Raw genomic sequence first — 26,459 nt, forward strand, 5'->3', positions numbered from 1 at the left:
TGCTTACCAGTTGATTCCCATCTCCTCCTACCATTCGCCAGGAACTAAAGGACAGCGCGAAGTCGGGAAAGAAGACTTTCGAAAATAAATAGAAAAGGAGACATCACTGCTCCACTCTATTCCATTTTGGCTTTTGTCGTTGATGGTGGGGGCCATCAACGCTTTTCAAAGCCTATGGGGAAGATTTACGTGCTTTTTTAAAAAAAAATTATTTAAGTTTAGGTGATAGTGTTACTATCTACTGTATAGCAAAGCGATTCCGTTGTAACTATATATATATATATATGCTTATATTCTTTTCTATTATGAATTACCACAACGTATTGAATATCGTTCCCTGCGCTATACAGTAGAACTTTGTTTATCCATTCTGTATGTAATAATTTGTCATCTGCTAATCCCAAACTCCCAATCCATCCCTTCCCTCAATTTCCGTAGATCCTGCTCATGTTCTTTACAGGACTTCTTTGGCATACTGCCCAAGTTGGTATTTACAGCTTTGAGGGTCAAAATCAGTCTTGTTTATAACCTCTTCTGTTGTCTGACTCGTTGTCTCATACAGTAGGTACTCATAATCTACTTATAAATTAGCCCAAATAGCTTTTTTTTTTTTTTTTTAATGAACTGACTTGTAAGTATAAGCATATAACATATTTGGGTTAAGTCGTTTGTTTTCCTAGGGACCCAGGCTGAGATAATGAAGTGCAGATTTAATGTCACAGGTGCCTTCTGCAGCATCTGGAATTACTACCTAATACATTGGTAGTCAGGGGGCAAGCCCAAGAGTGGTTGGTTTCAGCTTTCTCCAAAATAATTTTAAGTTGTTTTCACCCTTTTTCTTGTTACTGATCTGTACAACCTGAAGTTCATCATTATAATGTATAAAGGCTACTTCAATCCTTCTTCCTCAAAGTTGCACATCAGATAAAACATATAAGCTGAACATGGAAGCAAAGCTAATTTTTTAGATCTATGCTGCTTCCTGTGAAGAGAAAACTAGAATCCAGTCCTGGGATTGAATATCTTTATTAAAGAAGTGATTAAATGGCAGCACAAATCAGCAGCAATAATTTGGGGAGGAGTGGGTAGGGTCAGAGTTGATTGTTCGTTTCATAGTGTCAAGGTAGCTGAAGAACTGTGCCCAAGGCCCATTTGATCAGTATCCTACACTGCAAATGCAAGAGGGCAAACTAAAATACTAAGGCCCATGCCTATGCCTTTTAGAGACTGAATAAAATCTTACAAATTATCATAACAGCAAGATTGCATTTTAAGATTTGAAATCTGATTTTCCTCAGCTAGTGTTTTCAGCCCACAGGAGCAAAATTGTAAATTGAGTAGGCTTAAAGGAGGAACAACTTTTGAGAGAGTAACTGTTTCTGAAATGATTCAGGGCTTTTCTCTTATTATCATCTCCCACACTGTGTTATTTCCTCTTGTTTCATACCTTTAACTGCCCCTAATTTCTCTGAGAAAAAAGTGTATCACAAGAAGCAGCAGGATCACCTTAACCTTTTAGAAACCCTACAGTTTTATAGCAGATAATCAGAATTTACAGGGTTTTCATCAACCCCTGAAGAAATACTTGTGTTTCCTGGCTTGGAACAACAAATTAGGAAGGTTTGAGCACTCTCTGAAAGCTGATTAAAATGAACTTAAAAATCAGTCGTCCATTTTACACTGCTATACAACTCGGTGGTGCCCTCACCAGTCTTTTTTCTGGATTTAATGTCTGGGGAAGGAAAGAATCCCTGTGACCCAATATTCCATTGCTTGAACCCTTTACTTTGTGACTTGAGGACTTTTGAGGAAAAACTGGTAAGATACATAAATAAATAAATACATAAAACACAACTCAGGCAGATTCATCAGCACCACCTCAACACAGTAAGGGGGAGACAGCAAGATTGATAGGGGAAAAGGGTGGAAGGATGGGGGTTTTAAGGTCAGGCAATGAGGGCAAAGTGGTGGAAGAGAGAGGTCTTGGGCTTAAAGCAAGTCCAATTCGAAGGAGTGGATGCTGGCAATGGGAGCTCTCCAAAAGTTGAAGGTGCTGTACTCAAGGAGGGCATCGTCTTCTAGGTTCTTCTCCTGCTCTGCTCCAGTTGCTTGCCCCGTCGTTTTGCCAACGCTGCTCTCCTGGATCTTGTAGGTGGATGTATCTGACAGACCCAGGCCTTCCAGCTCCGACAGATCCAATTCTGGAATGGGCATCCTCCAGAAAAGAAAGGAGCTGTACTGGCTACTCACAGGGTCCCTCATAACTTCCTGGAAAGAAACCAGTTATCAGTATTCATGCTACAGCCACCTCTTTGTGGCCCATGGCCTTTCCCCATTTGCCTCTGTACATAATCCAACCAGGACAAGTTTCAGGAATCTGCCTCTATTACCTTTTCCTGCCATTTCCTAACTGCCCCATCTTGGAATAACTTATTTACTGCCTACTGCTTGGGTCTGGTTTTCAAGGCCTTCCAGAATCTGGCCCCATTCTTCCTAGTACTTTTTTTTTTTTCTTTTTTCCTAGTACATTTTATGCCACAGCTATACTTATTCCTGTCTCTTAACTCTACACTCTCCATCTTAAAATACTATCCAAGTTTCAAGGCTCCATTCAAGTCCCTAGAGGAATCTCCATTGACCTCTTACTATATTTCATATCCTTGATTTCTTCCTGTTTAATAGGTCATGGTACCTCTGAAAAGGGTTTCCATGTCCATGATTTTTCTGTTTTCCTCCCTGCTTTCTAAACCCTACTGTAAACTCACTTCTTCCAGGAGGACATCCTTAAACTTAACTCCATCTAGCCTATTTCTTGCAATATCTCCTACAATGCCTGTAGAGTTTTACCTGACTACATCAGTTTGGGGTTACCGATCACTGTTGTGTCTTATGTAAGGATAATCTTTAACTCCTTCAAGGGACTGAGAGTTTCCCCAAGTAAAAACCAGTCTACTTTACACCTTCTTCACAAGTGGGCTTTGCACACACACAAAAAACATCCAAAGCTGCTGACTAATTTCCCCTCAGTATGTATTACAGTGAATACTTTCCCACTCCCATTTATAAGCCCACAGATAAATCTTACAGCCTATCTATTTCTCTCTAGTCTACCTCTCCTTCAAAACAAAACCTGGGTTCTTAAAGTTAATTTTCCTATGCTATAACAGGATCTCTTTTCTCTGATAGTGCTAGAATACACCTGATGATACAGCAAATGGATTGGAAATTTCAGGAAAGTTTAGATTGGAAGGAGAAGGTCCTTTAATAGATTAGATACTTTTCCATGTTTTAATGAGTAGTACTCCTTTTATCTTTCCTGTGTGCCCCATGCACACCCTGAAGTTAGACTATTATACCTCCTTGCGACCTCCCTATTGCTTACTAACCAAGGGAAGGGGCAAGAAGCATTAGTTGAAATGTTCCTGAAGGAGCAGAAAGAACATTCCACTGCCTCCAAAAATAGAATCTCCATCTCACCCATCTCACAAGGCTTTCCTCCAACACACTCCATTGGCTTTCAGACTACTAAATAGTGACCTTAAATAAGTTCCAAAATGCCATCATAAATGTGGCAGAAAAAGTAGGCTTTAATCTAGTGTACAGTTATATGCGAGTATAGGGGTTTTAGGAATGTTAAGTGGGTAGACTAGGGTATTTTCAATGTTAAAAGCGAATTCTGAGTTGCTCTTTGTCTTCTTAGATTCAGGCTCCAAAATAAACCCTGAGAACTGAGCATTACTCAGCAGAGAAGCTGCTTAGAAGGAGAGTTAATTTGGGGACTTGAAAAGGGTGGGGGAGCATGTTGGAAAGGTGAGGTCATCATCCTATGATATTCAGCTCTGATCATCTCCACAGTAATTTGTAGAGACATGCACAGAAAGCTATTAAAAAAAAATTTTCCTATCAACCAACTAACTCTGGCTTAGTCTGGGACTGTAGAGACTGTAAGAAAACCCTCCCACAGGGATTTTAATTAATAATACTAGTTTGCCTATCTAGCTGGTCTCTTTTATATTTCCTCCACAGTAAGCTTAATATAATGCTTAGCACATCATAGGCTTTTTTTTTTTTTTTTTTAAAGAAATCCTATTTTATTTACTTATCTATTTATTGGCTGTAACATGTAGCATATGGGGTCTGAGTCCCCCCACCAGGATCAAACTCCCACCCCCTGCACTGGAAGCTGGTGTCTCAACCACTGGACTGCCAGGGAAATCCCCCCGCCCCCCTCCCTTTTTTTTTAGAAATTCTATTTTAAATAGGCTCTTTAAAGAATAGAATCATGGAGGAGGAGAGGGAAGCTTAGGATTTTAAAACTAGAAAACACATTAGAAATTATCCAGTTTGGATAGGGTCTCATAATTTCCAGTCTGACCCTCTTTTGATGTATTATACATAGATAGTTGCCTGCAGCTTGAGATAATCCTATACCAGTATTCTCAGAACTGGCAAGAATTCTTATTTCCTGAGGAAGAGACATTCAGCGGGTTTGGTGTTGATTATTCCCATGATTAGAATTTGAATGGTGAAAATGCAAAAGGTAGATGAGAGGAAGATAGGATCTGAGAAAGGGAAAAAGCTCTAAGACAAACTGACTCCTTTTCTTCAACCATTGTATGTATAAAAACTGCCCAACCAATTCTGAGTGTCTGGCAGAGCTTTTCTTGAAATTAAAAAAGCAAAAGGAAATTTTTACAAAATATTAACTTAAAAGGCCCCAAATCCCTAGCCATGCCATTCATTGACTCAGAGACATGTATGTGGTACCAAATGCATTTCAGAAAGGCACTCAATCAAGCATATCAGCACTTAAAATCAAGTCAAGAATATTGGCTGTACCGAAAATGAAGCTAAAATTTGCATTAGCAATGAAATTTTAAAATTTAATATAGTATGTATTTAATCCCCAAGTACCCGAATTTTGCACAAGTTTCCTTTTCAGCTAGCTTTCTCTTCCCCAAATATTCTCTATCCATGCCTCATCTATCTTTATCTCTCTCATTTATTTATTTCAAAGGGCTTGGATAGTGCCTTGTACCACAATACATGCTCAATAAATGCTTCCCACTATCCTTCATTTTAAATTATTCACTTGTTTTAGGTAACAATAATTTCTAGATATCACTGTCTATTCTTAGAGATACACAATTAGCAAATACACAGCATAAAGTGGCTCTCTCTGAGCCACACGGACACGCCCAAATACCCTTTGTCCAGACCCTCTGTGGGAATCCAGGGCCTACCCATCAGGGCCTTGCTGTGTCATGCAGCCACCATAGAGGGGACAAGGGATGATGGTGGAGGGGAATGGAACCTCCCTGGCATCTCATTGTAGGTGTCTCATTCTGGGCTTGGATTTTCCTACTAGCCACGTCCTTCCCCCACCTACTCTACTGAGCTACAATGAAACATTCCCTTTCCAAAATCTGCCCCCATACCTAGCTCCTGTGGACTGTACTGATTGCAATACGAAATCAGGCAGTTGTCCAACACAGAGGTCCCTACCTTCCTACCTCAAGCTAACTCTTCGGAGCAAAGGTTTGGGAATGGGAGAAGGAGATTTAAAAGAAAAGTCAGGATTAATCTCAGTATTATCACATCTTTCCCCCCAAACTCCTTCCTATGGAGACAAATAAGTTTGGGGTGAGGGTAGACACATCAATGGAACATGACAGAAAAAAAATGAAAATACAGGGAAGTAGAGGCCAGAATGGTACAGGAGGACTATAGAGTCATTAAAAAAAAAAAAAAAAAGAACAAATGACAGCTTGAAAAGAAAGATACAGATAACTGAGGACAATAATTTTATTATCTTCAGGACAAATTATAGGCAGATTGACAACTGAAATAGGGAGTTAAATGCTGAAAAATAGCTACATGTAAATTGTTAGAAATTAATGTCTGTGTAAAGGATTATAAGGCATGGATGGAGATCTTAGGAAAGATGTAAAACGGTGAACAACTACCTACCTATTGTTCCCTGCGCCGCCTTCGCTCCTAAAGAACTGTTCCCCCACCCCACCCTCATTAGGGGGTCTTCAACCTAACTAGCAGCACCTCTCATTTCTTTTCAGCCCGTTGCCCCCCTCCCTTAGTCTCGTTTACCTGTTATCAATGAATTACTAGCGTGTTCCAAAGATGGAGGGAGTACCTCAGGGCTCCGGTGTGTGCTCTGGGCTGGAGAAAAAGAAAGCTACTGGGGCTTTGACGGCTTTGTCTTCACTCCCTCCCTGCTCAGTGACAGAGCCAGCCTGCTCGGTCTCCCCCTGCAATGCAGCCCCTCCTAAGAAGGGCGGAAGGACTCCCCGCCCCCTCCCGGCCTGACTCTGCTAATTCAAATGATAGGTTCCAGAACACTTGAGGGAGGGAGACAGGATTAAAGCATCTCCGTAGGTTTATTGGTCTGCACCACGGTTCCAGCACCCCCGTGCTGACTGAGGGAGTAATGAATGAGCACTTAATTGTCCCCTAATTTTAGGTTTATGGATTAAAAAATCTTGACTCTAGATAACGATGGAGAAGAGGAGTGCCCCTTTATTCCCCGATTTAAGGATTTCGAGTTACTCGAAGTGTTTTCGAGAATCAGAAAAAATTCTCCAGCCCTCCCTCCCGATTGCCTCCCCACCCTCACAATGGGTAAATAAGCTAGCCCCCTTCCGTTTGAGGAAGGGTACAGGAAGATCGGGACGGGGGTGTGCTTCTGCGAATCTCTGAACTCGGTTGGGGCCGGAGGATTCCCGGGCTCCGCTTCCTTTTTGCCCCGCAACCGCCGGCGCGCAAAGGTAACGCGCGGTTCCGGACGGTCCAGGGTGGGTGCCAGGCCCTCCTCGAGGGCCCACCTTCCCGGGTTCGCCCGGCAGGGCGGCGGCCCTCGGGGGCTTCCGAGGCCCCTCCCACGTCCTTGCACAGCACAGCGCCTCCTCTGTCCCGAGCAGGGCTGTGCGCCCGGCTCTCAGCCGGACGGGTTTCGTAATCGCGTCGCGGCCGTTTCCGCCCTCGGCCAGCCCCACCTCTGCCGGTCCGCCCTCGGCTCCCCCACCGCGCCGAGGAGCGAGCCCGGGAACCCACACTGGCGTGCCCCGAGCGGGAGCCCCCCATCAGCTGCCGCCGGACGCCTCGATGCCGGAGCAGAGCAGGTGAGACCTTGGGGTCGGCCCCTCCGCCGGTGCGCCCCGCCTGCCCAGCCTGGCGGAGACGCACCGGATGCTGGGGGTGGGGGAGCAGGGAGTCCGCGGCTGTCGAGATGCTGGGTCGGTGGCAAACGCGGGTGCGCTGGGTGAGTAACCGTCCCTGTCCACGCTCCGGCGGTGCGCAGGTGAGGCCAGTGAAAGAGCAGAAGGGAAGACGGGTCTGGAGTGTTGGGAGGAGAAGGGCGGTGGAAAGAAGGTCTCTTTGGAGACTCACCAACCTCGGTGCTGGGATGTGCCAACAAAGTGAAGCAGAGCTGGTCCAGGAAGGTCTGAATCTGAGACAGGCAGTCACGGAAGACAGTGACAAAGTTAGAAAGATTCACAGAGAGGTCCCAATCCTAGTTCAGCCTTGGGAGAAGCAGAGAGTTTCTGGGTAGAGTTGCGGGGTTGGGGGCAGAAATGGAGTCTATGGGACTGAATATATTGGGAAGGGGGAGTTGAGGGCCTAGTTCTGTTTGCTCTTAAGCCTCCACAAGACCTTCCCGGGGGAAGGGCCCGGTTGGTGCTGGAGCAAATGCCTGTCACTTCACTGAAAAGTGGGGTCCCCCCTACTTCTCTAGAGCCCCTCAGCAGCCCTCCTCCCTGGAGGTCTTCAGAAGGGCCAGCTGCAGCCCCGGGCTCATGGCCAGAATTGCCCGCTGCGTTCTCTCCATTCTCTTTCTTTTTCTCTTTCCCCAGCTGCTTCTTGTGAAGGCTTGTCAGGCAGCGGGTTGGAGGCCTTGGGGCTGGAGGCAGCGGGACCGGGAAAACCGGTTTGGGGCTAGAACAGTACTAGGGAACTACCTCTGTACATCCTTTCTCCCTGAACCTTTCTCCCATCCGTTCTCCTGCTCACTTCCTGGCAGTTTTAATGTTCTTAAGCTCCGTTGTGACCTGAGTGTCTTCTCCAGCTCTGCATTTCACCCTTCCTATTTGGGACTCAAGCCAGGTCAAGGCACTGCTTGACTGTCAGGATATGGCCTTATCTGATCTGATCCTGACCTCTCCTGCTGTTTACCCAGCCTTTTCCCCTTCATTTGTGGGTTTGAAATAGTGGGTAGTGGGTTCATGTGCCTCTTCCTCCTGGACTGACCAGTTCAGGACTTCGTTTGTCCACAACTCACTGCTTTAGAGATTTAGATATTTTAAAGGAGAGTGGCAGCCAATCACTCTTACTTCCTTTTCTGACCTTGCTCCCCTCCCCCTTGCCACCACTACATTGACCCTGCCCAGTCTTCTCCTCACGCTGACCCCGCCGCCGAGCTTCAGAGACCCTTATGTCCTGTGTCCTAGGGAATGGAATTTCCTGGTCACTTCTCATCATCATTGGTCATTTCATGCCAAGTCCCACACACACACTTTCCCTCCACCCAGCCCTGGCCAGGTCCCTGGAAAAGGAACAGAAACGTCCTTGTTCCCTCCACTGCCCCCTTCCCTCTCTCCTCCTCCCCCTCCTCTCCCCTGTTCCCTCCCACCATCCCCTTCTGTCCACTCAGCTTTGAGCAAGGGGGGGTTTTGGAGGAGAGTCCAGTCTTAGTACAGCCTGTCTGGTAGTGTTGGGGGTTTCCTCTGATTCTTCATTGTTTTCTTCATCCCCTCCCACCCCCCAACCCTTACCAAGCAACACCACCACCAACACAACAAACCCTGTGACTGACTGACTTTCCCAGTGACCACAGCCCCCCTCTCTGGACAGCTGCATTCTGACTTCCTCCCCATCTCACTACTTGTCCCTCCAGTGGTGGAAAGGGAAGTTAGAGGAAGCCTGGACTCCTGGGTCCTTCCATCCCCCAGAAACTGTACCTCAGTGTTTGTGTGATTTCATCTCAAGGCTGAGAAAAAAAATCCCTCTCAGCTCTTAGATCAGTCTAGGGTGCCAGAGCATCGGGGTTCCAGTCCTGGAGGGAGGGGAGATTCCTATCCAGGCTCAAGTATGGTGTCCGTGAAATTGCCATGTCTGGATTCTTTGAGGTTGCTTGTATTATCCGACTAGGAGAATGCACTGAAGTCAGAGGAAACCCATATGTGTCCTACTCTGGCAGGCAGTAGTGAAGTAGTGTCCTTGGACACTAATGCTACTGGAAAGTTCCTCATATCTGGTTGGCTGATGAAGACTGGGGGTGGAAGTGCTAAGGAGGGAAGAAAGAGAACAGGTCACAGCATGAGGGGAGGAGGCAGGCCGGCCCAGGCCCTATGGGCGGAGTGGCACGACACGACCTGTGAGGAGGGTGGGGAGCCTGGAAGGAGATTCCTCATGGGACAGAAGCTACCTGGCGTGTGTCCCTACGACCTGTGCACAGGTGATCGCCACAAGACACATGGAGAAAGGGCCCTGCCGCCTATGTGCACATACAGGTGCACACACAGGAGTGCGTTGATACAGAACACAGTAAAACAGTGTAGGCAGTCCTCAGGAGGGATCTCAAGGTCAAGTAATGAAGGAACTATTAAATGGCTTTTGGGAGGGGTTGGAGCTCACTTGAGGGAAATGAGGAGGAACCAGGGCAGGGAACAGAGAGGGAAGAATTCCTCACTGAAGAAAATCTTTCTTAGGTTCCAGCCTGCTGCAGTTAGTCACCCAGGACCTAGGTAATCAGGGCCTCTCTTGGTAAAGAAAATCAAGGTGTTCAGGGTAAGGTAAAGAAAAAGGGAGGGTCAGGGGTGGAGGCCTTGTTTGTGAGAACAAAAAACCACCATTTCCTCTTTAAAGTCACTTAAATGCCCCTCCCCTTCTGCCCTAAACCCAGGGAGAAGGGAGGTGGAGCTTGAGCACCCCAACTTTGTTCATTTCTGCCAGTATCTTTTGGTCCCCTCCCATCCTGTCACCTTAGCTTCTAGCCCTCTTCCTCTCCCAGCAGCTACAGCTTCTTAACCCCTTGGTGCCCTGTTGGTTCTTTGCCTTTCTCTGAGAGTTATACTTTGAGGTTATGTTTACAGGGGTTAACACTGGTTACAGGACTGTGGCCTTAAACAGGAGCAAGAAGATACAGGTTCATCAGGAGGCTTCTCAAGGAGTGGGGGATGGGGGACTTCTCCTTAACTTTTCTTCTCTCTTTACTCTCTGTTCATCCAGGGTTCCAAGTCTGTGGAAGACATAACCTTGCACCTGCCTGCGCACCCCACTCTCTGACCTTGCTAGTCTCTCAGGATCTGAGACGTTGACCTTCACCGTGCAGCTCAAGGCTCCAAGGACTCCACTTTGTCTAGACCTGTCCAGCTGAAACTCAGGGCATTGTTACACTTGAGGGGAGTGAGGGGAGGGCAGTCAAGGTACAAGAACAAGAGCCCTCTGGGGCCTCAGGCAGAGGAGTGAAACTGGAACCATCAGGGAACATGAGTGAATTTTGGCACAAACTGGGCTGCTGCGTGGTAGAGAAACCCCAGCCAGTGAGTCTCCCCAACCCCACCCCAACACACACAGAAATCAGTTACCATAGACTGACGAAGACACATCGTCTGGAATGTACCATCTGAAAAGCCCACTTCTTGCCTCTCTCTCTGTCAGGATAGCTTCTAAGGCCAGGCTGGTGTGGGCATGGAATAAAGGGGCTGAATGATGGAAGGGGTGAACAGTCCCAGCTGTCACTTCCTTTTCCTGTCCATTTTGAGTTGGACAGGAGGTTGTAGGTGGAGCTTAATACCTGTCAGTTTGCCCCATTGTTTCCTCATCAGCCAGAGGTGACTTTGACATGCCCTTTCTCTGTCCACTGTGCAGGCCACTGCTCTTACCACCCTGCCTGTGTCCTCTACATCTGTGTTGTTCTAGCCCCGCCTTTCATACCCTAATGATTTCCCTATTATAATGCCATATCCCCCTTGCCCCCAGGCCCTTAGCTCTTCCCTTAGTGGTTTTCAAGACTCTCTTCCCTTCCTCCACTGTGATGTAACTCCCTATCTTCTCCAAGCAGAAGAAGAAGAGGAGACGGATTGACCGGACCATGATTGGGGAACCAATGAATTTTGTCCACCTGACTCACATTGGCTCTGGGGAGATGGGGGCCGGAGATGGACTTGCCATGGTAACGAAGGAATGGGGAGAGGTTGAGATGGGATTGTGGCCTGGAACTGTGCCCCGATTTGAAAGTTGAACCTGGAGGCATAACAGAATACTTGAAGGGAAGCACGAGGCTAGGATTCTAGTCCTGTTCGCAGGCTGCATAAATCTGAGATCTGGCATTTCAGGTCTCTGGTATAGTTGCCCTCATCTTTACAATTAGCAAATTGTTCTTCATTGGGATGGAGGATATATGTCTTAATAGTTACTGAGAGGGCTTTTTCCCAAAATCATAACCCTTCCTTCTTTCTATTAATTAAGAACTGTCTTAAAAAAAAAAAAAAAGAACTACTGTCTCAGCGCCATAGTGAGTCATATTGAGGTTGGGAGTGTTGGGTCAGGGGAAGGGCTTAGCACCTCTGTCCTAAATACTGTTTAATATGCATTTCTGCTCTCAGAATAACAGAGGACTTCCCTGGTGGTCCATTGGTAAAGACTCCACACTTTCAATGCAGGGAGCATGGGTTTAATCCCTGGTATCAGGGAACTAAGATCCCACATGCCCATGCCGTGCCCCACCTCCCAAAAAAAAAGAGGGGGTGGGCTTGGACATACTGAAGGAATCTTTTCACCAATTATGAAATTGAGATAAATATGAGAGAGTCCTTTGTGAGAGAATCTTACTTGTAAAAGGCCTACTTTATCGCATCCTCATAAAGGTCGATGTGAAGGGAGGCATTGAAACGTCCCTTGGAGGAATGGAGGTTAGTTTTGACCTTTTCATATTTATTTTCTTGTCAAGGAGATGGGGTCAACCTCTTCCCTGGAGGGCACAGGGGAGAACTCCTGCTGTGCTATATTAAGGTTTTGGAGGGTCTCACGTGTGCTTTTTCACAGACAGGTGCAGTTCAGGAGCAGATGAGATCCAAGGGAAACCGAGACAGGCCATGGAGCAATTCTAGGGGCTTATAGCTCCGACAGGAATGGTGAGTGATTAGAGCAACTGATCCAGCGCCTCCAGCCCCCTGCCTTGGAACCACAATCCTTTGCAGGAATGGGAAATGAAGGGAAGAAGAAAGAATTAGGATCCAGAAAGGCAGAGGGAAATGGATGTGCAGAGAGAAATAGAAAAAAAGAGCACGCTGTGGAAACCATTAAGAGTGTGAACCAGGTGGTGCACTCTCCCAAAGGTTATATTCGAGGCTAATCTTCCTTTTTTCTCTTTAATCAGGATCTGCTGTGTCCAGCCTCCACTCTGTCCAGCCCAGAAGAGATGCTGCCCCTACCAGTTCTCCCAGAATCAGTGACCCAGGGCCCCTCTTTTCCCTATCTGTCTCATAGTGCCTCAGAAGGCTTGGGGGCTGGACTCCCTTTACTCCCTCTGGTTGCAGCCCCTCCTGGAGATGGGGTCAAGGCAGCAGGACTGACCAAGTGATGACTAATTGGCCAGAGGAGCTCAGCTGAAGCCTTGGACGCTCTCAGATCTGAGATAGGAGATTTCTGGGAACTTGGAATGAGTTCCTGTCTCCTGAATGATGGTCTAGGTGCCGTATGTTTTTAAACTCCTAACCTGGAATTCCTTACATGTGGTGGGTAGGTGAGATGACCTAAGTTGAAGCCAGCTTTGCTGAGAAGCTCCCTACCTCCCTGCGTTTGTCTTTCCTCCTGGAGTGAACTGAATTGGATGTCAGGTTGGGTCTTGGGGGGTGACAACTGGCTAGTCTACTCCTTCTTTTTAGATCGTGGACTTTAAGCTCACAGTCCCTCACTATCTCTCTGCCAGTACCAAGTTCTTTATATCAGAAGGTCTCTAGCCTTATTTCTATAGCATCGCTGACTCCCTCAGATCTTTTCCTCTTTTTTTTTTTGATTAAAATTTTAATTTAAGATGAGATCTCTTAGTTACCCCATCTTGCTACTACCTCTGTCCTTAACCCCAACCTTGTCATGAGCCTTATTATTTCCCACTGGATAAGAGTTAATGGATGGGTCTTAACCTGGAGACATTCCTTTTTAGTCTTGGGGATCTGCCTTCTGCCAACCACCCTGCTGGCCTAGGTGAGAGGAAGAAGAGGGATCTTGGAGAATAACCCAGAAGGCTGCAAAACTAGTTTATGTCTCAGGGTAGACTTATTGATCGCTGAGGATGGGAGGGGTGGTGAGATAAATAGGTTGAAAACAGTCATCCAAAAATGAGCTTAAGATCCTCACAGCATGGGAGTTGGAAGACCTCTAGAGCAAGTTTTCTCAAAACTAGGCACTGTGACGTCTTGGGCTGGATAATTCTTGGTAGGGAAGGACTGCCTTGAGCATTGTAGCACATTTAGCAGCATCCCTGCCTGCCCTAGTTGTGACAACCAAAAATGTCCTCAGATGTGGCTAAATGTCTCCTAGAGGGCAACCTCCCTGCTGAGAGCCACAGCCTGAGAGTCAAGATATTTTCCTCTTACCTGACTTCCACTTGTTCATCCTAAGCCTGAACCATGGATCAATGAGGGTCCCTTGTAAAATAGGTTCAATAGGGCTGCACCTAATCCCCAAACTCTCCTCAGTGTGTTGCTTGTGCTTGCATGGGTTCATGTCTCTGTATGGACATGTGCTGCAGTGCTCTATCCTTATTCTCTCCAGGGGAGGGGTTCCTGCATTGTGGGGGCCTGAACAGGGTGAAATGGGGTTGTGGAAGGGAGGAAGAGAAACAGTAGAGCTGCAGCCAGCCCAGCTTATCCTCCCCAAATTTAAACTGTATTTCCGTGCCCTCGTCCTAGAACCAGACACAAGTAAGACTCAGGGAGTTTTGTCTGAAGACCAGCATCTCACTGCCCACCTGGCTGAAGAGTCTGCCTTAGGTGGGAGAATGTAGGAGCAGGGTCTTTAAGGCACTTTCAGTTTTCTCAGGTGTTTTGTTCTGGCCCCTTCCTTGCAGGGTATTTAGAAGGGCAGAACAGATAAGCTCCTGCCTGCTCAGAGATGAGAAGGCAGGGGTCCCGTTAGCTCAGTAACAGGAAGCATCCTGTTTGATGGGAGTGGGAGTCAGGAATGTGAGAAGTAAGGTCCACTCTGCTGATTCCACCATCCATGTGGTTCGCCCCCACCTAGAGTAACTGAGGTTCTAATTTTTTCAAATTTCAGTGTATTTCCTGCAGTTTTTCAGTGTCTAAGCTTGGTTATAGGGATACATTCCCAATGTACTCAGTTCCAGTTTTGCTAATTGCTCTGCAAGTAGCTCAATAGCCTGAGGGTTATACTAGATCTAAAGGGTTATCAGGATAGGGCGGGAAGCTGGGGACCTCCTGGAATCTCTGGACACCCTGATCTTGAGCCCTATTCTACTGCCTGTTCTTTACACACAATCTTCTTTTCTTTGGTGCTCTCTCTCCTTTAGCTACCTTCTCTAATGTGTATGCTACCATCATTTTAACAATATTGAGAGTGATGGGAATGGGTTTGAGAGTCATAATTTATATTAAAAATTGTTGGACTTTTAAATACGTTTTCAAATAAAAAACAGTTGAAGCAAAATAGTTGCAGAGTAATCACTACAGGTATGTGTGGGTTAGAGGGTAGACATTGTTAATGAAGGCAACTCCAAGAAAGTGACTGTCGTAGAATTTTGATCTGACCTTGCCTCTTCTGAGGAGAGAAGGCGAAGTGTTGCGAAGGCAAGGAGACCACTATCACCTTCCAAGGGCTCAACTCGTTCTTCCTGTTCCTTTTTTTGGGGCATTCATCTGAGATTTTTCAAGTCTTTAAAGAAGTACTTGTTTAAAAACAACTTTAGAAATGAGGAAGATGAGGACTTCCCTCGTGGTACAGTGGCTAAGACTCCGAGCTCCCAATGCGGAGGCCCCAGGTTCCATCTCTAGTCAGGAACCAGAGGCCCCTTGCCACAGGTAAGAGTTCACATGCTGCAACTAAGGATCCCAAGTGCCTCAACTAAACCCGGCGCAGTCAAATAAAAATTTTAAAAATAGAGGACATGAATAGATATTTAAAAAATAGAAATGAGGAAGATGAACAATATTAACATTTTTATCCTGAAGGAGAGGGGAAGAGACCAAGTCATGCTGTTAGCTACACAGTTCAGTTTTAAGGTTCAAGAGATTTATGGTCTCTCCTTCAGGTACCTCTCTACAAAGATACATGACCAAACAGTTTTTTTCTAGTTTTGTTTTTCTGTACTAAAAATATATCCGGTGGGTACTGGGATTCAAGGGGGAGGAGAGGTTGAGATGCTGACACCTCCTCTTGTGGTTGAAGTGGCCGTTACCTCTGATTTCTCTTGATCTGGGTGAGGAAACAAAATAGAAGGGAAAATATTATAACCACATCCATATTCTTTTCCCTTCCTTGCCTCATTTCCCTCTTTCCACAAACCCTCATCCCCTCAACACTATTGCACACTATGCTTTATTATATTGAATAATGGTATTGGACATAGAAAGACAAGGACAGAAACTGACAAAATGACCAAGTATACATTTTATTGTCTTTCCCCAAAGGACCTATTATCCTGAGACCTTGAGAATATTTTATCAGGTCAATCAGGAACTTTGGTAGCTCTTTTGGTAAATGTAAAGGACTATCCTTCCTTGAGAGTTCTTGAGTTTCTGGGAATAATCCCAGAAGGACAATTCTTTGGGTTAGTAGTGGTTAAGAGCATTGGCACTAGTGTCAAACAAACCTAGTTTAAATCCTGCTGTGATTCTGCTACTTAACTAGCTTTGAAAGCCCTGTTTCTTCATCTGTAAGGTGTGAATAGTAATATGTATGATAGGGTTGTTGTGAGGATTGATCCAGGCAAAGTGCACAGAGGAAGACCTCAGATATTGGGGGCTGTTACTGTTCAACTGCATTAATAAACTGAAAACCATGAATATCTTCCACATGCATTAATCATCTCCACATCAAGAATTCTTTATATAACTACCATCTTAACAATCTGGTCAATAATCATCTAGTGACCAACAGTACATGTTGCCTAATAGCCAAACAGCAGTTGCTCAAGAAATGATATATGGAATCAATGGCTAACAATAATATGAATAACCAATGCATATAACAATGTTATAAACAATAACCAAACAAGTTAACAGTTCATGCAGACATGCTGGCTGGTTTAGCAACAGGTTTCTGTATATCAGGACTTTTCAGACTCATTAACAAAAATCCTGGCTCATCACTAAACACTTACTGGTTCCATCTCTGTGAACATTGTAGAGAGGTTGTTCCAAATATCCTCCAGCCCAATCCTGACCCGTTTCCAAAAAGCATAGGCTGGGTGGGGGCTGGGAATGGGACTGGGGATAAAGGGGGCGGGTCTGAGTCTGCTGGTTAGAGGGGGTAAGGGAGTGGTGGTGGTGGTGGTGGCCCTGGGGGTGGTGGCCCTGGTGGTGGTCTGAGTGGTGCAGCTGGTGTCAGCACAGAGACCTGCATCTAGGGGACACTCCTCCCGCTCGCGGTTGCAGGGGCATAGGTGGTAGGTGCAAGGCCGGTGCTCGGTGCGGAGTTGACTCAGCGCCCCAACTCGCAGGCGCCCCGAAAGGCCATGCAGTCTCCCGGCCCGGGTCCGGCTCATAGTGCCCGACTTGCAGTGGCAGTGCCACGGGCCCCAGGGCAACAGCACCAGCCGCAGATCCTCCGGAGCTGGCATGGCCGTGGGCGAGGGAGGCGGCCACCGGTTCAGGGTGGACCCTGCTGAGGACCACAGGTTCGTGGTACTCTGAGAGGGCTGTGAGTCCACATTAGCCTTCCAGGTGGAGTGAGGCAGGCTTGAACTCATCTTGATGTCGGAATCCTGGTCATTCGCTGTAAGGTCTGGGCTAGGCCTCCCAGGCGTAAAGCGAGTCGTACGGTCAGTCTCCGACTCGGTGTCATTCTTTCTGGCGTAAATTACAACCCCTTCTTCCAAAGACCCATCCTCCTCCTGCGACAACCGTGACCTGCTGCCTGTGGCCACCGTAGAAGCTAAGAGCTCCGCAGCGGCCGGGCCTGCCAGGCGGTCGGCAGCGGCCACGACGTCGTCCTCATCCTCCATTGTCACCCTCATTCTCGGGGATACAACGCCCGGAGTGGTCCGGGCGGTGGTTCTGTAGCTGCGGGTCACAGGGCCCCCGAAGCGGAAACTGTCCCGCGGCATCGCGGTCGAAGTCAGGTCTTCGGCCCCCGCCGCCCGGGACCCCAGACTCAGCAGCAGGGCCCAGAGCAGCGCGCCGGCGGCGGGGACCATGGGGCTGGACGGTGTGGGGTTGGGAGGGAGCCAGTGAGGAAGGCTGGGGCTCCCACCTTTTCTCCCTCCCTTCAGCTCTCGACCCAGACCCACCGGGTCGTTAGAACCGAGGCCCGCGGGGGGAGGGGCGGGGGGTTCGCACGCGCGCGCCGCGCCCCTCCCCCAAGCCCGCCCCCCAAGGGGCGCCCTGGCAGGCCCCGGGACTCGGGTGAAAATCCCACGGAACATCTGCAGCGAGAACTCCGTGCCGGAACCGGCCGACGGATTGTGTGTGATGCAGCGGTTGGGGAAAAAGTAGTTCACTTCCTGGGCGCAGTGCTTAATAAATCTCTGATTTATTATGAGATAAAATTTACTACAGATCAAAATTTACTAAAGAGGACAAAGTACAGGTTTTGAAAGTGCCCCTGCTTGGGCTCACAGGCAGCAGACGTGACTATTGACGGGAAGAGGGAAATAGAACGGCTCTTCAACGTTGAGGCTACTGGTTCCTGGCCCCCTGGAGCAGGCCTGCCCTCCCCATCCGCCCGCCCCTCACCTCTACAGACTGCGGGAATACCCCAGGTGAAAAGGATCGCGGACTCAAAGAGATGAAGTGATTTGCCCAAAGTTCTACAGCTAAAGCAGCACAGCTTTGCGCTTTCCTATTAAAAAATGCCACGACATGCAGCCCTCCAGCTGAAACGAAAGTTATCCAGCACATCAGGGCCCTGCTTTGAAGTCAGGGGCATGGAAGGAAAGACATCCCACGGAGATGTGAAGATCCAGTGGTACTGGGGTTGAAGATGAGATGATTTACAAAACAGCTGAGATGTGTCTGGGTTTAGGGTGTAGGCAGATCCATATCTTTGATTGGTTCTTAAGCCCATTTTTCCAGTCCTATGCTAGGTTCTTCCCGAGCCATGGAGATCGTGGTCCAGCCTAGGAGGAAAAGAGGAGAATAAATCGGTACAAGAGCAGACCAGTTTTTAATCAGGGATTTGGGGAGAGAAGCCAGGTGAATTGGAAGATGCTTGGGTCCTTTGTTCCCTAACAACCCTCCCCCACTGGATATTCTCTCCTATTCACTGCCAACATCCTTTCTCAATTTCTAGAGCTGATCTGAATCTCCTTAAATTCTATGCTGTGATTACTCCTTTATTCCTTGATGCACTTATAGGGATAATTTTTTCATTTGTTCTTTTTACAGTAGTGTCCTTAATTTCTTCTCTGCATATAAGGAATTTTCCCAGATACACAGAAGCAGCTGAAAGCAGAGCCTGTCTTTCAATTCCTTTGTATCTCCCTCAAGGCATTAAGAAAATGGGAACTGGCTTTTACATATCCCATCCCAAACTTTTATCCTTAAACCAGGACTCACTGTCTGACAACTTCTGGGATGTGGACCTGATCCATGGAGATGAGTTGGGCCAGCTCTCCAAGGCTGTTCAGAAAACGGATCTTTCGTGTGAACTTGGAACTGAAAAGAGAGGATCAACCAAGTGTCTTTTATACTAAGAAGAGGGCTCCTGGAGATCCTTACAAAGTGCAACATAACACGTAGAGAGTGGTTAAGGCTAGAAAGAGTCACAGTGGAGCAAGAACTTCTTAATCTTGATTGTAAAAGTGGGGAGAGGGGCAGGGGGTCTTTGTCCCCCAAGCAAGTACCTGATGAAGGGCCGAAGCAATGCCAGGAATGCCTTCATGTACCATGTAGCATGGACAACCACCAGAGCGCGCAGGTTTTTCCGGAGCCTGAAGAAGAACATGAAACCATCCTACTCTCCTTCCGCCTTCACACCTGAAGATCAGGTGGAGCTACCTTCTGTAATTTGTTTATTTATTTTTTTCCTTCTGTACTTTAATTTCCTTTGCTGCTTCTCTAATTCCTAGATTTCTCTGACAGTTGGGTTGAATCCCCATTCCTTTAATTGCCATCTCAGCTCCATCCATCTTGCTTAACCTTCTCTTTTTTTTAGGAAACTCTTCTCTCAGAATCCCTTAGCCTGGTCTTCTCAGCCCCACTTCCCTCCCTTGCCCTATTCCCTATGCGCCCCATACTTCTTTTTGTATTGTCCTTCATCCCTCCATGGCCAGGTGAAGACCAGTGAGGAGAGAGAAAAAAGGAACCAGAAGAGAAAAGTGGGCAAATGGAAGATGGAGGGAAGAAAGGAAAAAAAGAAAAACCAGGGGGGAAAAAAAGGCATATAAGGCAGGGATTGTGGGTTCGATCCCTGGTAGGGGAACTAAAATCCCACATGCCTTGGAGCAACTAAACCCATGCACTGCAACTACTGAACTTGTGTACCTAGACCAAAGAGCTTGTGCATGGCATCAAAAGATCCTGTGTGACACAGGAAGATCCTGCATGTCACAACTAAGACCCAACACAGTTAAATTAAAAAAAAAAAAAAGAAAAGGCATAAGGGTCAAGGATGAAGGAAGACAAGAAAAGACAATGGACATGTGGAAAATGAAATAATCAGCAACACCATGAGAAAAGGAAGGGCTGCCTGCCATGTGCCAGGCAAGGCACCATGTTGATTTATTTGATTTTCACAAATGCTTAGTGGCAAAGATATTAATATTATCATCGTCATTTTACAGAGAAGGAAACTGAACCCCAGAAAGGTTAAATCACTTGTCCAAAGTCATACAGGTAGTAAATGATAAAGGTAAGATTTGAAACTAGATTTCCTTGACTCCAAGAGAGGACAGAAAACAGAAGAACCTTGGAAAGGGTTGTAGGGGGACAAAGAAAAGTGGAAGAGGGAGTTCCCTGGTGGCCCTAGTGGTTAGGATTCCAGGCTTTCACTGACTGCCTGGGGTTCAATCCTTGGTCAGGAAAATGAGATCCCAGGGCCAAAAAAAAAAAAAAGTAGAAGAAACCGAATAGAAGAAAAAAATGGAAAGATAGAAGAGAAAATGATAAGATAGTTATAGCCCTCTTGTCCGAGAGGCTCACCGCCGATCCAGAGTGTGATAACACTGGCGTATCCAGCTCAGAGGTGGAACCTGGGCCCTACTTGTGCCTCCACTCAGGTGAACCAGCAGATAATTTTCAGCTACCAGCAGCTCCAGAGTTCCCACTATGTACCTGGAGAGATGAAATTGTCAGGGAAGGTATGCGTTTGGGGTTGTGGGGAGTGAGAGGGACGTTGCTGTAGACTCGACAGTCAGTTACTGATCAGAGAAGGGGTGCTTTTTAATGTTTCCCTCCATAACATCCACTCTGGAGCCCTTTAAGCCTTCCACTTCACCTGAACAAGTGTTCCATGACATAGGTGTAGTTGGGGATACTGCTTCTGGGTAGGTAACAGGAAGCAAAGAGGATAACAGCATTGAGGCCATCACCATGGTAGCCTGGGGAGGAGAAGGGGAAAACTCACTCAACAAATAAGTACTGATGGACAGTACATCTGTTTAGGTTGAGCATCTCTGTGGGTCTCTGGAAGTTGAAGGAAGGATTCTGAACACAATAACTGAATTTCCAGCTTCAGCATTTTATTCAAGAAGTCACAGTTCTTACCCCTTCACTTATTATAGCCATTACCTCCATGAGATAGGACTTTCTTATAGGGCTCAATGACAGTCATGTCCACTCGCTGCTCCCTCTGTGCTGTTCGGAACACCCTCCAGCGATGACCATCTTCTCCGGCCACATCCCACATACAACCTCGGCCCAGCCTTTCAGCTGCCTCACTGGCCCCCAGGCCCTCTGCCCGAGGCAGCTCATCTAAAAAGAGGGAGGGGGAAGGATCAACAAGGCAGAATACTATCTTCAGCATCTTGAAACTTCCTTAGATTCTTAGCATTTATTACCCCGACAACTAATTCCTCATCTTCCCCCCATGACTCTAGCCCTGGTTTGTCCAATCAAGCCAACCTTTTGCTGATTTCTCTTTCCTGTGACTTATCATCCTCACTTTGTCACCGGACAATGGCCTGGAGGTAACCTTGAACTATGGTAGCTTGATGGCCCCTGCCATTTTCCCAGATTCTTTCTTTCTTCTGATGCCTTTCCTTCCTTGGGTGAGCTCATTTATTGCTGTGTCTTCAGTTACTGCCAGTATGGTGATGACTCTTCTCTAACCCAGACTGCTTTCCTGACACCAGAGCCATATTCCTGAATGTCTGGAGTGGACATCTCTATTTTGTGTTTCTCTGTCATCTCCAAGTCACCAGACCCCAATGCAACTCACACTCATTCTCTTCCTCTTCTTTGCCATATTCTTTCTTGATGAATGACCCCATCCATTTAACTGCCTGTGAGAGAAAATCCTATGCCATCCAAGACTCTTAGTTCTTTACCAGCCCTCAAGCCAGATCCTCCTCCATCTACTTCCATTAGATAATAAATTATTCTTTCTGCTCTTACTGTCCTGGTATAACTTCTTAGCATTTCTTATCTGGCCTTACTACTAGCCTTCTATCTCCCTACTCTTTTTTTTTTTTTTTTAACCTCCCTACTCTTATCTGTTTTCCTCCATCCCACCCACCACTGCTAGAGCAAACATTTTTTCCTCCCCTCCCATTTTCACTCAAATAGTAATATTCTCGGAGAAGGCAATGGCACCCCACTCCAGTACTCTTCCCTGGAAAATCCCATGGATGGGGGAGCCTGGTGGGCTGCAGTCCATGGGGTCGTGAAGAGTCGGACACACTGAGCGACTTCATTTTCACTTTTCACTTTCATGCATTGGAAAAGGAAATGGCAACCCACTCCAGGGTTCTTGCCTGGAGAATCCCAGGGACGGGGGAGCCTGGTGGGCTGCCGTCTATGGGGCCGCACAGAGTCAGACATGACGGAAGCGACTTAGCAGCAGAAGCAACAGTATTCTATATTCACTAATTTTTTGCATGATTTTTCCATAGCCATAGAAAGAACTGCTTCATCTTAAAAAATAGTTGCATTCTATTCCATTGCATGGATGCACAGTAATAGAATTAACATCCTACTCACAGATCTTTAGGTTGTTTTCAATCTTTTAAAAGCCATTAAACCTGGTCATGTTATTCCCTTGATTAAAACTCATTGCCAAAAAAAAAAAAAAAAAAAACCCTGATTGCCTACAGGATAAAATCTAAGCGCCTTAGTGTGGCAGCAGGGACCTCCATAATTTGACCCTTGCCTTTTGTCACTCTCTTCACTGCCCAGTCCTTCAGATCTGTAATATAATAATATATACTTTGGTTTTGTTCCTGGCTCCTGACTATAAAGGTGAAAGTAGTATCTTTTCCTATTCATAACAGGCCTCTTTCAACCACACAAATTTATGTTAATGAGGTTACTTTGGAAAGCTCCTATGGATGGGTGACTGGTTGCCAGGTGAAGTGACCATGATTAGAGGGATGAACTTTTGCCGTCTGCCCTCTGAGAAGGGGAGAGAGATTGGAGGTCATGCTAAATCACTAATGGTCAGTGATTTAATCAGTCATGCCTACATATGAAACCTCCATAAAAAAAACCCTAACTGAGACTTCCCTGGTGGTACAGTGGATACGAATCTGCCTACCAATGCAAGGAACATGGGTTCAATCCCTGGTCTGGGAAGATTCTACATGCCACAGAGCAACTAAGCCCAAGAGCCACAACTCCTGAACCTGCACTCTAGAGCCTGCCCCGCTGCAACTGCTGAGCCCATGTGCTGCAACTACTGAAGACTGTGTGCCTAGAGCCTGTGCTCTGCAACTGGAGAGTAGCCTCCACTCATCCCAACTAGAGAAAGCCCATGCACAGCAATGAAGACCCAGCTCAAGCCAAAAATAATAATATAAACAAACAAACCCTAACTGAAGGGATTCTGAAAGGTTCCAGTTTGGTGATACACAGAGGTACTGGGAGGGTGGTGCTCCCCTTTCACATAACTTGTCCTATGTATTGCTTCCTTCTGGCTGTTTCTGAGCTGTATCCTCTTATAATAAACCTGTAATCTAGTAAGTAAACTGTTTTCCCAAGTTCTGTGAGCTGTGCTAGCAAATTATCAAATCTGAGGAGGATGTAGTAGGCACCTGTGATTTATCCCCTGTCAGTCAGAAGTACGGGTGACAACCTGGACATGTGATTAAAGTCTGAAGTCTGAGGGCAGTCTTGTGGGTGAGCCGTCAACCTGTAGTATCTATACTAACTCCAGGTAAGTGTTGTGACTGAATTGTAGGACATCCAGTTTGTGTCTGGAGAATTGGTGGGGGAAAACTGATACATTTGGTATCAAAAATGTTGTGAGTAGAGAAGAAATCAAAGTTTTCCTTAATACCCAAAGAGTCACGCTCAATACCTTGAATTCCCCGTCATGCCATGCTATTGCCCAATCTGCTTTTTCCGTCTCGAATGCCTCTCCAGCTACCTGATAAGCTCAGAATTGTTTCCTCTGTGAAGTCTTTCTTAATACCTCTCAGGCAGAACTGACCTTCGCCTTCTCCCTGCTTACTCTGAACCCTACATACATGTAGATCATAATCTTTACTGCACTTATCTGTTCATATGTTTATTTTATACTAAACAGACAATTCCCTGAGGGTATGGATTATCTTATTCATCTTCATAACCTGGCTGTAGCTCATTGATGTCTTCCCTTGTGGCTCAGATGGTAAAGAATCTGCCTGCAATGTGGGAGACCCAGGTTCAACCCCTGGGTTGGGAAGATCCCCTGGAGAAGGGCATGGCAATCCACTCCAGTATTCTTGCCTAGAGAATTCCACACACAGAGGAGCCTGGCGGGCTAGAGTCCATGGGCTTGCAGAGAGTTGGACATGACTGAGCGACTACACTTTCACTTCCAGCTCACTGGTAGCATATAACAGTTATTCAGTAAAATTTCCTTCAATAAATGAAGTGGCCCTCCCCTCCCCCCATACTGACTACTCTCACATTGGGTCTGTAGGCTCCACCTTTCCATTCCAAGGAAATTTTGCTCATCTTACCTCTTGATCCCCTTATTAGTTCTAACTTCAGTCCCATTATATCCAGCCCGAGCTGCTTTAACACTGGCCTCTACTTCTACCATCTCAGTCCTCAGCTTTCTTTCCCACCTTCCCATTCAAATTCATGTCCACTGTCCAGCAGCTCCGAGTCTGAAGGCGTCTCCAACTCGTCTACCTCCAGGTCAGAACCGCCATCAGAAGAGGAAGGTCCAGAGTGGGTGGGAGAAGCTCCATCATCTCCAGGCCCCTCAGTCAGATTCAGTCGCAACTCCGGGGCAGAAAGACGCTTGCGCATAGGGCGCCGGCCACACAGGGCTAAAGTGCTGGGGTTGCCTGGGGTTGGAGGAGGGGGAAGAAAGAAGAGAAATATGGACATGTGTTGGTGCAGGACATTAGAATTCCTGTATCTGTCAGTGACCCTATGGGGTGAATTCTAAAGAAGGACTAATGCGGAACATTTGGGAAAAGGGAGGTAGAACCACAAGGGGACAGGCTGGCATAAGCTTGATTCTAGAATCAAGGACTTGAGGCCTACATTCTCATTTACCTACCTGCCTGTGTGTCTCTTCCAGGATCATGAGGACCTTCAGAAGGGCCAGTCTCTTCAGGAAGCAATCTAGACAGGGAAAGCCAAAAAGGGGGCAGAAGCATAGATTAAGGCATTAAACCAGGTATCACTTTATCAACTCTGTTTCCCTACCATAATTTTATTTCTTCTTTTCCTCTCTCTCTTTCAAGTCCAAATTTACCATCCCCACCCTCCATTTGTGACCAGCTCTTCTTTTTCCCAGCCTCACTCATACATCCTCACCTAGGAAATTCTTCATCTTGCCATTCTTCCTTCAGCTCCAGTTCCCCAAGTCTCAAGGATGCTCCTAGTATTGCTGTTTCTGCATTCTCCCTGATGCTAAGATAGTCCCCCAGAAAAAAAAATATTATTATGAGACAAACTAGATGTATCTTTAAAATATATATATATATATATATATATATATATATATATATATATATATATATATATATATATATGTATATATATATATAATTTATTTATTATTTATTTGACTGTGCCAGATCTTAGTTGCAGCACCTGGGGTCTAGTTCCCTGACCAGGGATTGAACCTGGGCCCCCTGCATTGGGAGTGCAGAGTCTTCCACTGGACCACCAGGGAAGTCCCTAGGCAATATCTTAAGGGAACTGGGAAGGAGGTGAGAACACTGGCATGAAGAATAGTAGTAACGTACAGCAGAGGGCAGGCCTTAAAAAGAACTCACATCTGTTGTCTCCTAGATGTTTCTACCACCTTCACTTGTTGAAAGGCAATCGTCCCTACTGCTGGGTGTGGGAGCAGAGGGAGCATGGAAGGTCCCTCTAAGATCCCTCTAGCTCTAAGGTCAAAAGCTAAATTATTTTGACCTGTGTGGCAGTTGTTCCACCTGGACTGTAGGGGTGAGAGGTATTTCACATTACAATTGGCTGGAACCCGACTGACCTGCCCAGCTGTCGCTGGGCAAAGCTGGGAAAGATGGCACCTTGTCAGGCTCGCTTTACCTCCATCACACTGGGGAGTGGTCAGGGGAACCATGGCATGGGTGGAGGGGTGGGGGAAGAAGGTAAGGAGGAAGAGAGAGTTGCTGGAAAGGAGGACCTGGATCTTAGCATAGTTCTGGGGCAGCTTTTCTAATGGCCATTCTAGAGGGTGGGAGTTAGAAAATGGAGAACAGGGGCAGATTTATCAGACACAAAGTATAGAAATTAAGCAATAGGGAATTACCCTGGAAACCCCTGTTCCCTAATTCCCGTAGGATACTGGTACTTCCTACCTAAGGCCACCCCCATCCCTTCCCTGCCAATTAGTTCTCTTAGTCTTGTCTCTGCTAGGACTTGGTAAGAGCTGAATAGTGGGAAAATCCCTGAGGACTATTCACTCCTTGTTTCCGATCATGTCAGCCAAGATCTTACTCACCCGAGATCCACCGTCTTTTCTCCGGCTTCTTGTATAGTTCCCATCTTCACAAGTCTTCCTGTCACCTTGAAACACTTGTAGTTGTCGGGGAGCCGGATGCCCCAGCTCCCCAACACTTCTGTACCCCCTTTTTCTCTGTCTCAGCTGTTGTTCCTCTTGCCTCCAAGGAGGAAGGAGGGTTGGAAGGGAGGTAACCTCAC

General features: G+C 46.6%; 4 protein-coding genes and 1 non-coding gene across 5 annotated transcripts; 1 reads left to right on the forward strand and 4 right to left on the reverse strand.

The window, feature by feature from the left end:
- Positions 1-1,007: 1,007 nt before the first annotated feature.
- MLLT11 (MLLT11 transcription factor 7 cofactor) lies at positions 1,008-7,741 on the reverse strand. The gene is made up of 3 exons (XM_061120870.1): positions 7,405-7,741; positions 6,106-6,177; positions 1,008-2,268 (listed from the first exon to the last, which is right to left on the reverse strand). Exon 3 carries the CDS (start codon positions 2,260-2,262, stop codon positions 1,990-1,992), a length of 273 nt encoding a protein of 90 aa, XP_060976853.1. The 5' UTR covers positions 2,263-2,268; positions 6,106-6,177; positions 7,405-7,741; the 3' UTR covers positions 1,008-1,989.
- Positions 6,966-14,695, forward strand: CDC42SE1 (CDC42 small effector 1). The gene is made up of 5 exons (XM_061120871.1): positions 6,966-7,136; positions 10,243-10,556; positions 11,078-11,188; positions 12,061-12,149; positions 12,395-14,695. Exons 2-4 carry the CDS (start codon positions 10,503-10,505, stop codon positions 12,133-12,135), a joined length of 240 nt encoding a protein of 79 aa, XP_060976854.1. The 5' UTR covers positions 6,966-7,136; positions 10,243-10,502; the 3' UTR covers positions 12,136-12,149; positions 12,395-14,695.
- Positions 14,696-15,356: 661 nt separating this feature from the next.
- Positions 15,357-17,389, reverse strand: C20H1orf56 (chromosome 20 C1orf56 homolog). Its single transcript, XM_061120869.1, has 2 exons — positions 16,355-17,389; positions 15,357-15,447 (listed from the first exon to the last, which is right to left on the reverse strand). Exons 1-2 carry the CDS (start codon positions 17,387-17,389, stop codon positions 15,427-15,429), a joined length of 1,056 nt encoding a protein of 351 aa, XP_060976852.1. The 3' UTR covers positions 15,357-15,426.
- Positions 17,390-17,774: 385 nt separating this feature from the next.
- BNIPL (BCL2 interacting protein like) lies at positions 17,775-26,392 on the reverse strand. The gene is made up of 10 exons (XM_061119902.1): positions 26,260-26,392; positions 25,104-25,199; positions 24,844-24,908; positions 24,401-24,625; positions 20,922-21,104; positions 20,629-20,731; positions 20,334-20,465; positions 19,037-19,123; positions 18,750-18,848; positions 17,775-18,310 (listed from the first exon to the last, which is right to left on the reverse strand). The coding sequence occupies exons 1-10, from the start codon at positions 26,301-26,303 to the stop codon at positions 18,274-18,276; spliced, it is 1,071 nt and encodes a 356-aa protein (XP_060975885.1). The 5' UTR covers positions 26,304-26,392; the 3' UTR covers positions 17,775-18,273.
- Positions 25,394-25,464, reverse strand: TRNAG-CCC (transfer RNA glycine (anticodon CCC)). The gene has a single exon. It is a non-coding gene; the product is annotated as a tRNA-Gly (tRNA).
- Positions 26,393-26,459: the final 67 nt, after the last annotated feature.

This window comes from Dama dama, chromosome 20 (assembly GCF_033118175.1).
Source record: "Dama dama isolate Ldn47 chromosome 20, ASM3311817v1, whole genome shotgun sequence".
In the NCBI taxonomy this organism is placed as follows: domain Eukaryota; kingdom Metazoa; phylum Chordata; class Mammalia; order Artiodactyla; family Cervidae; genus Dama; species Dama dama.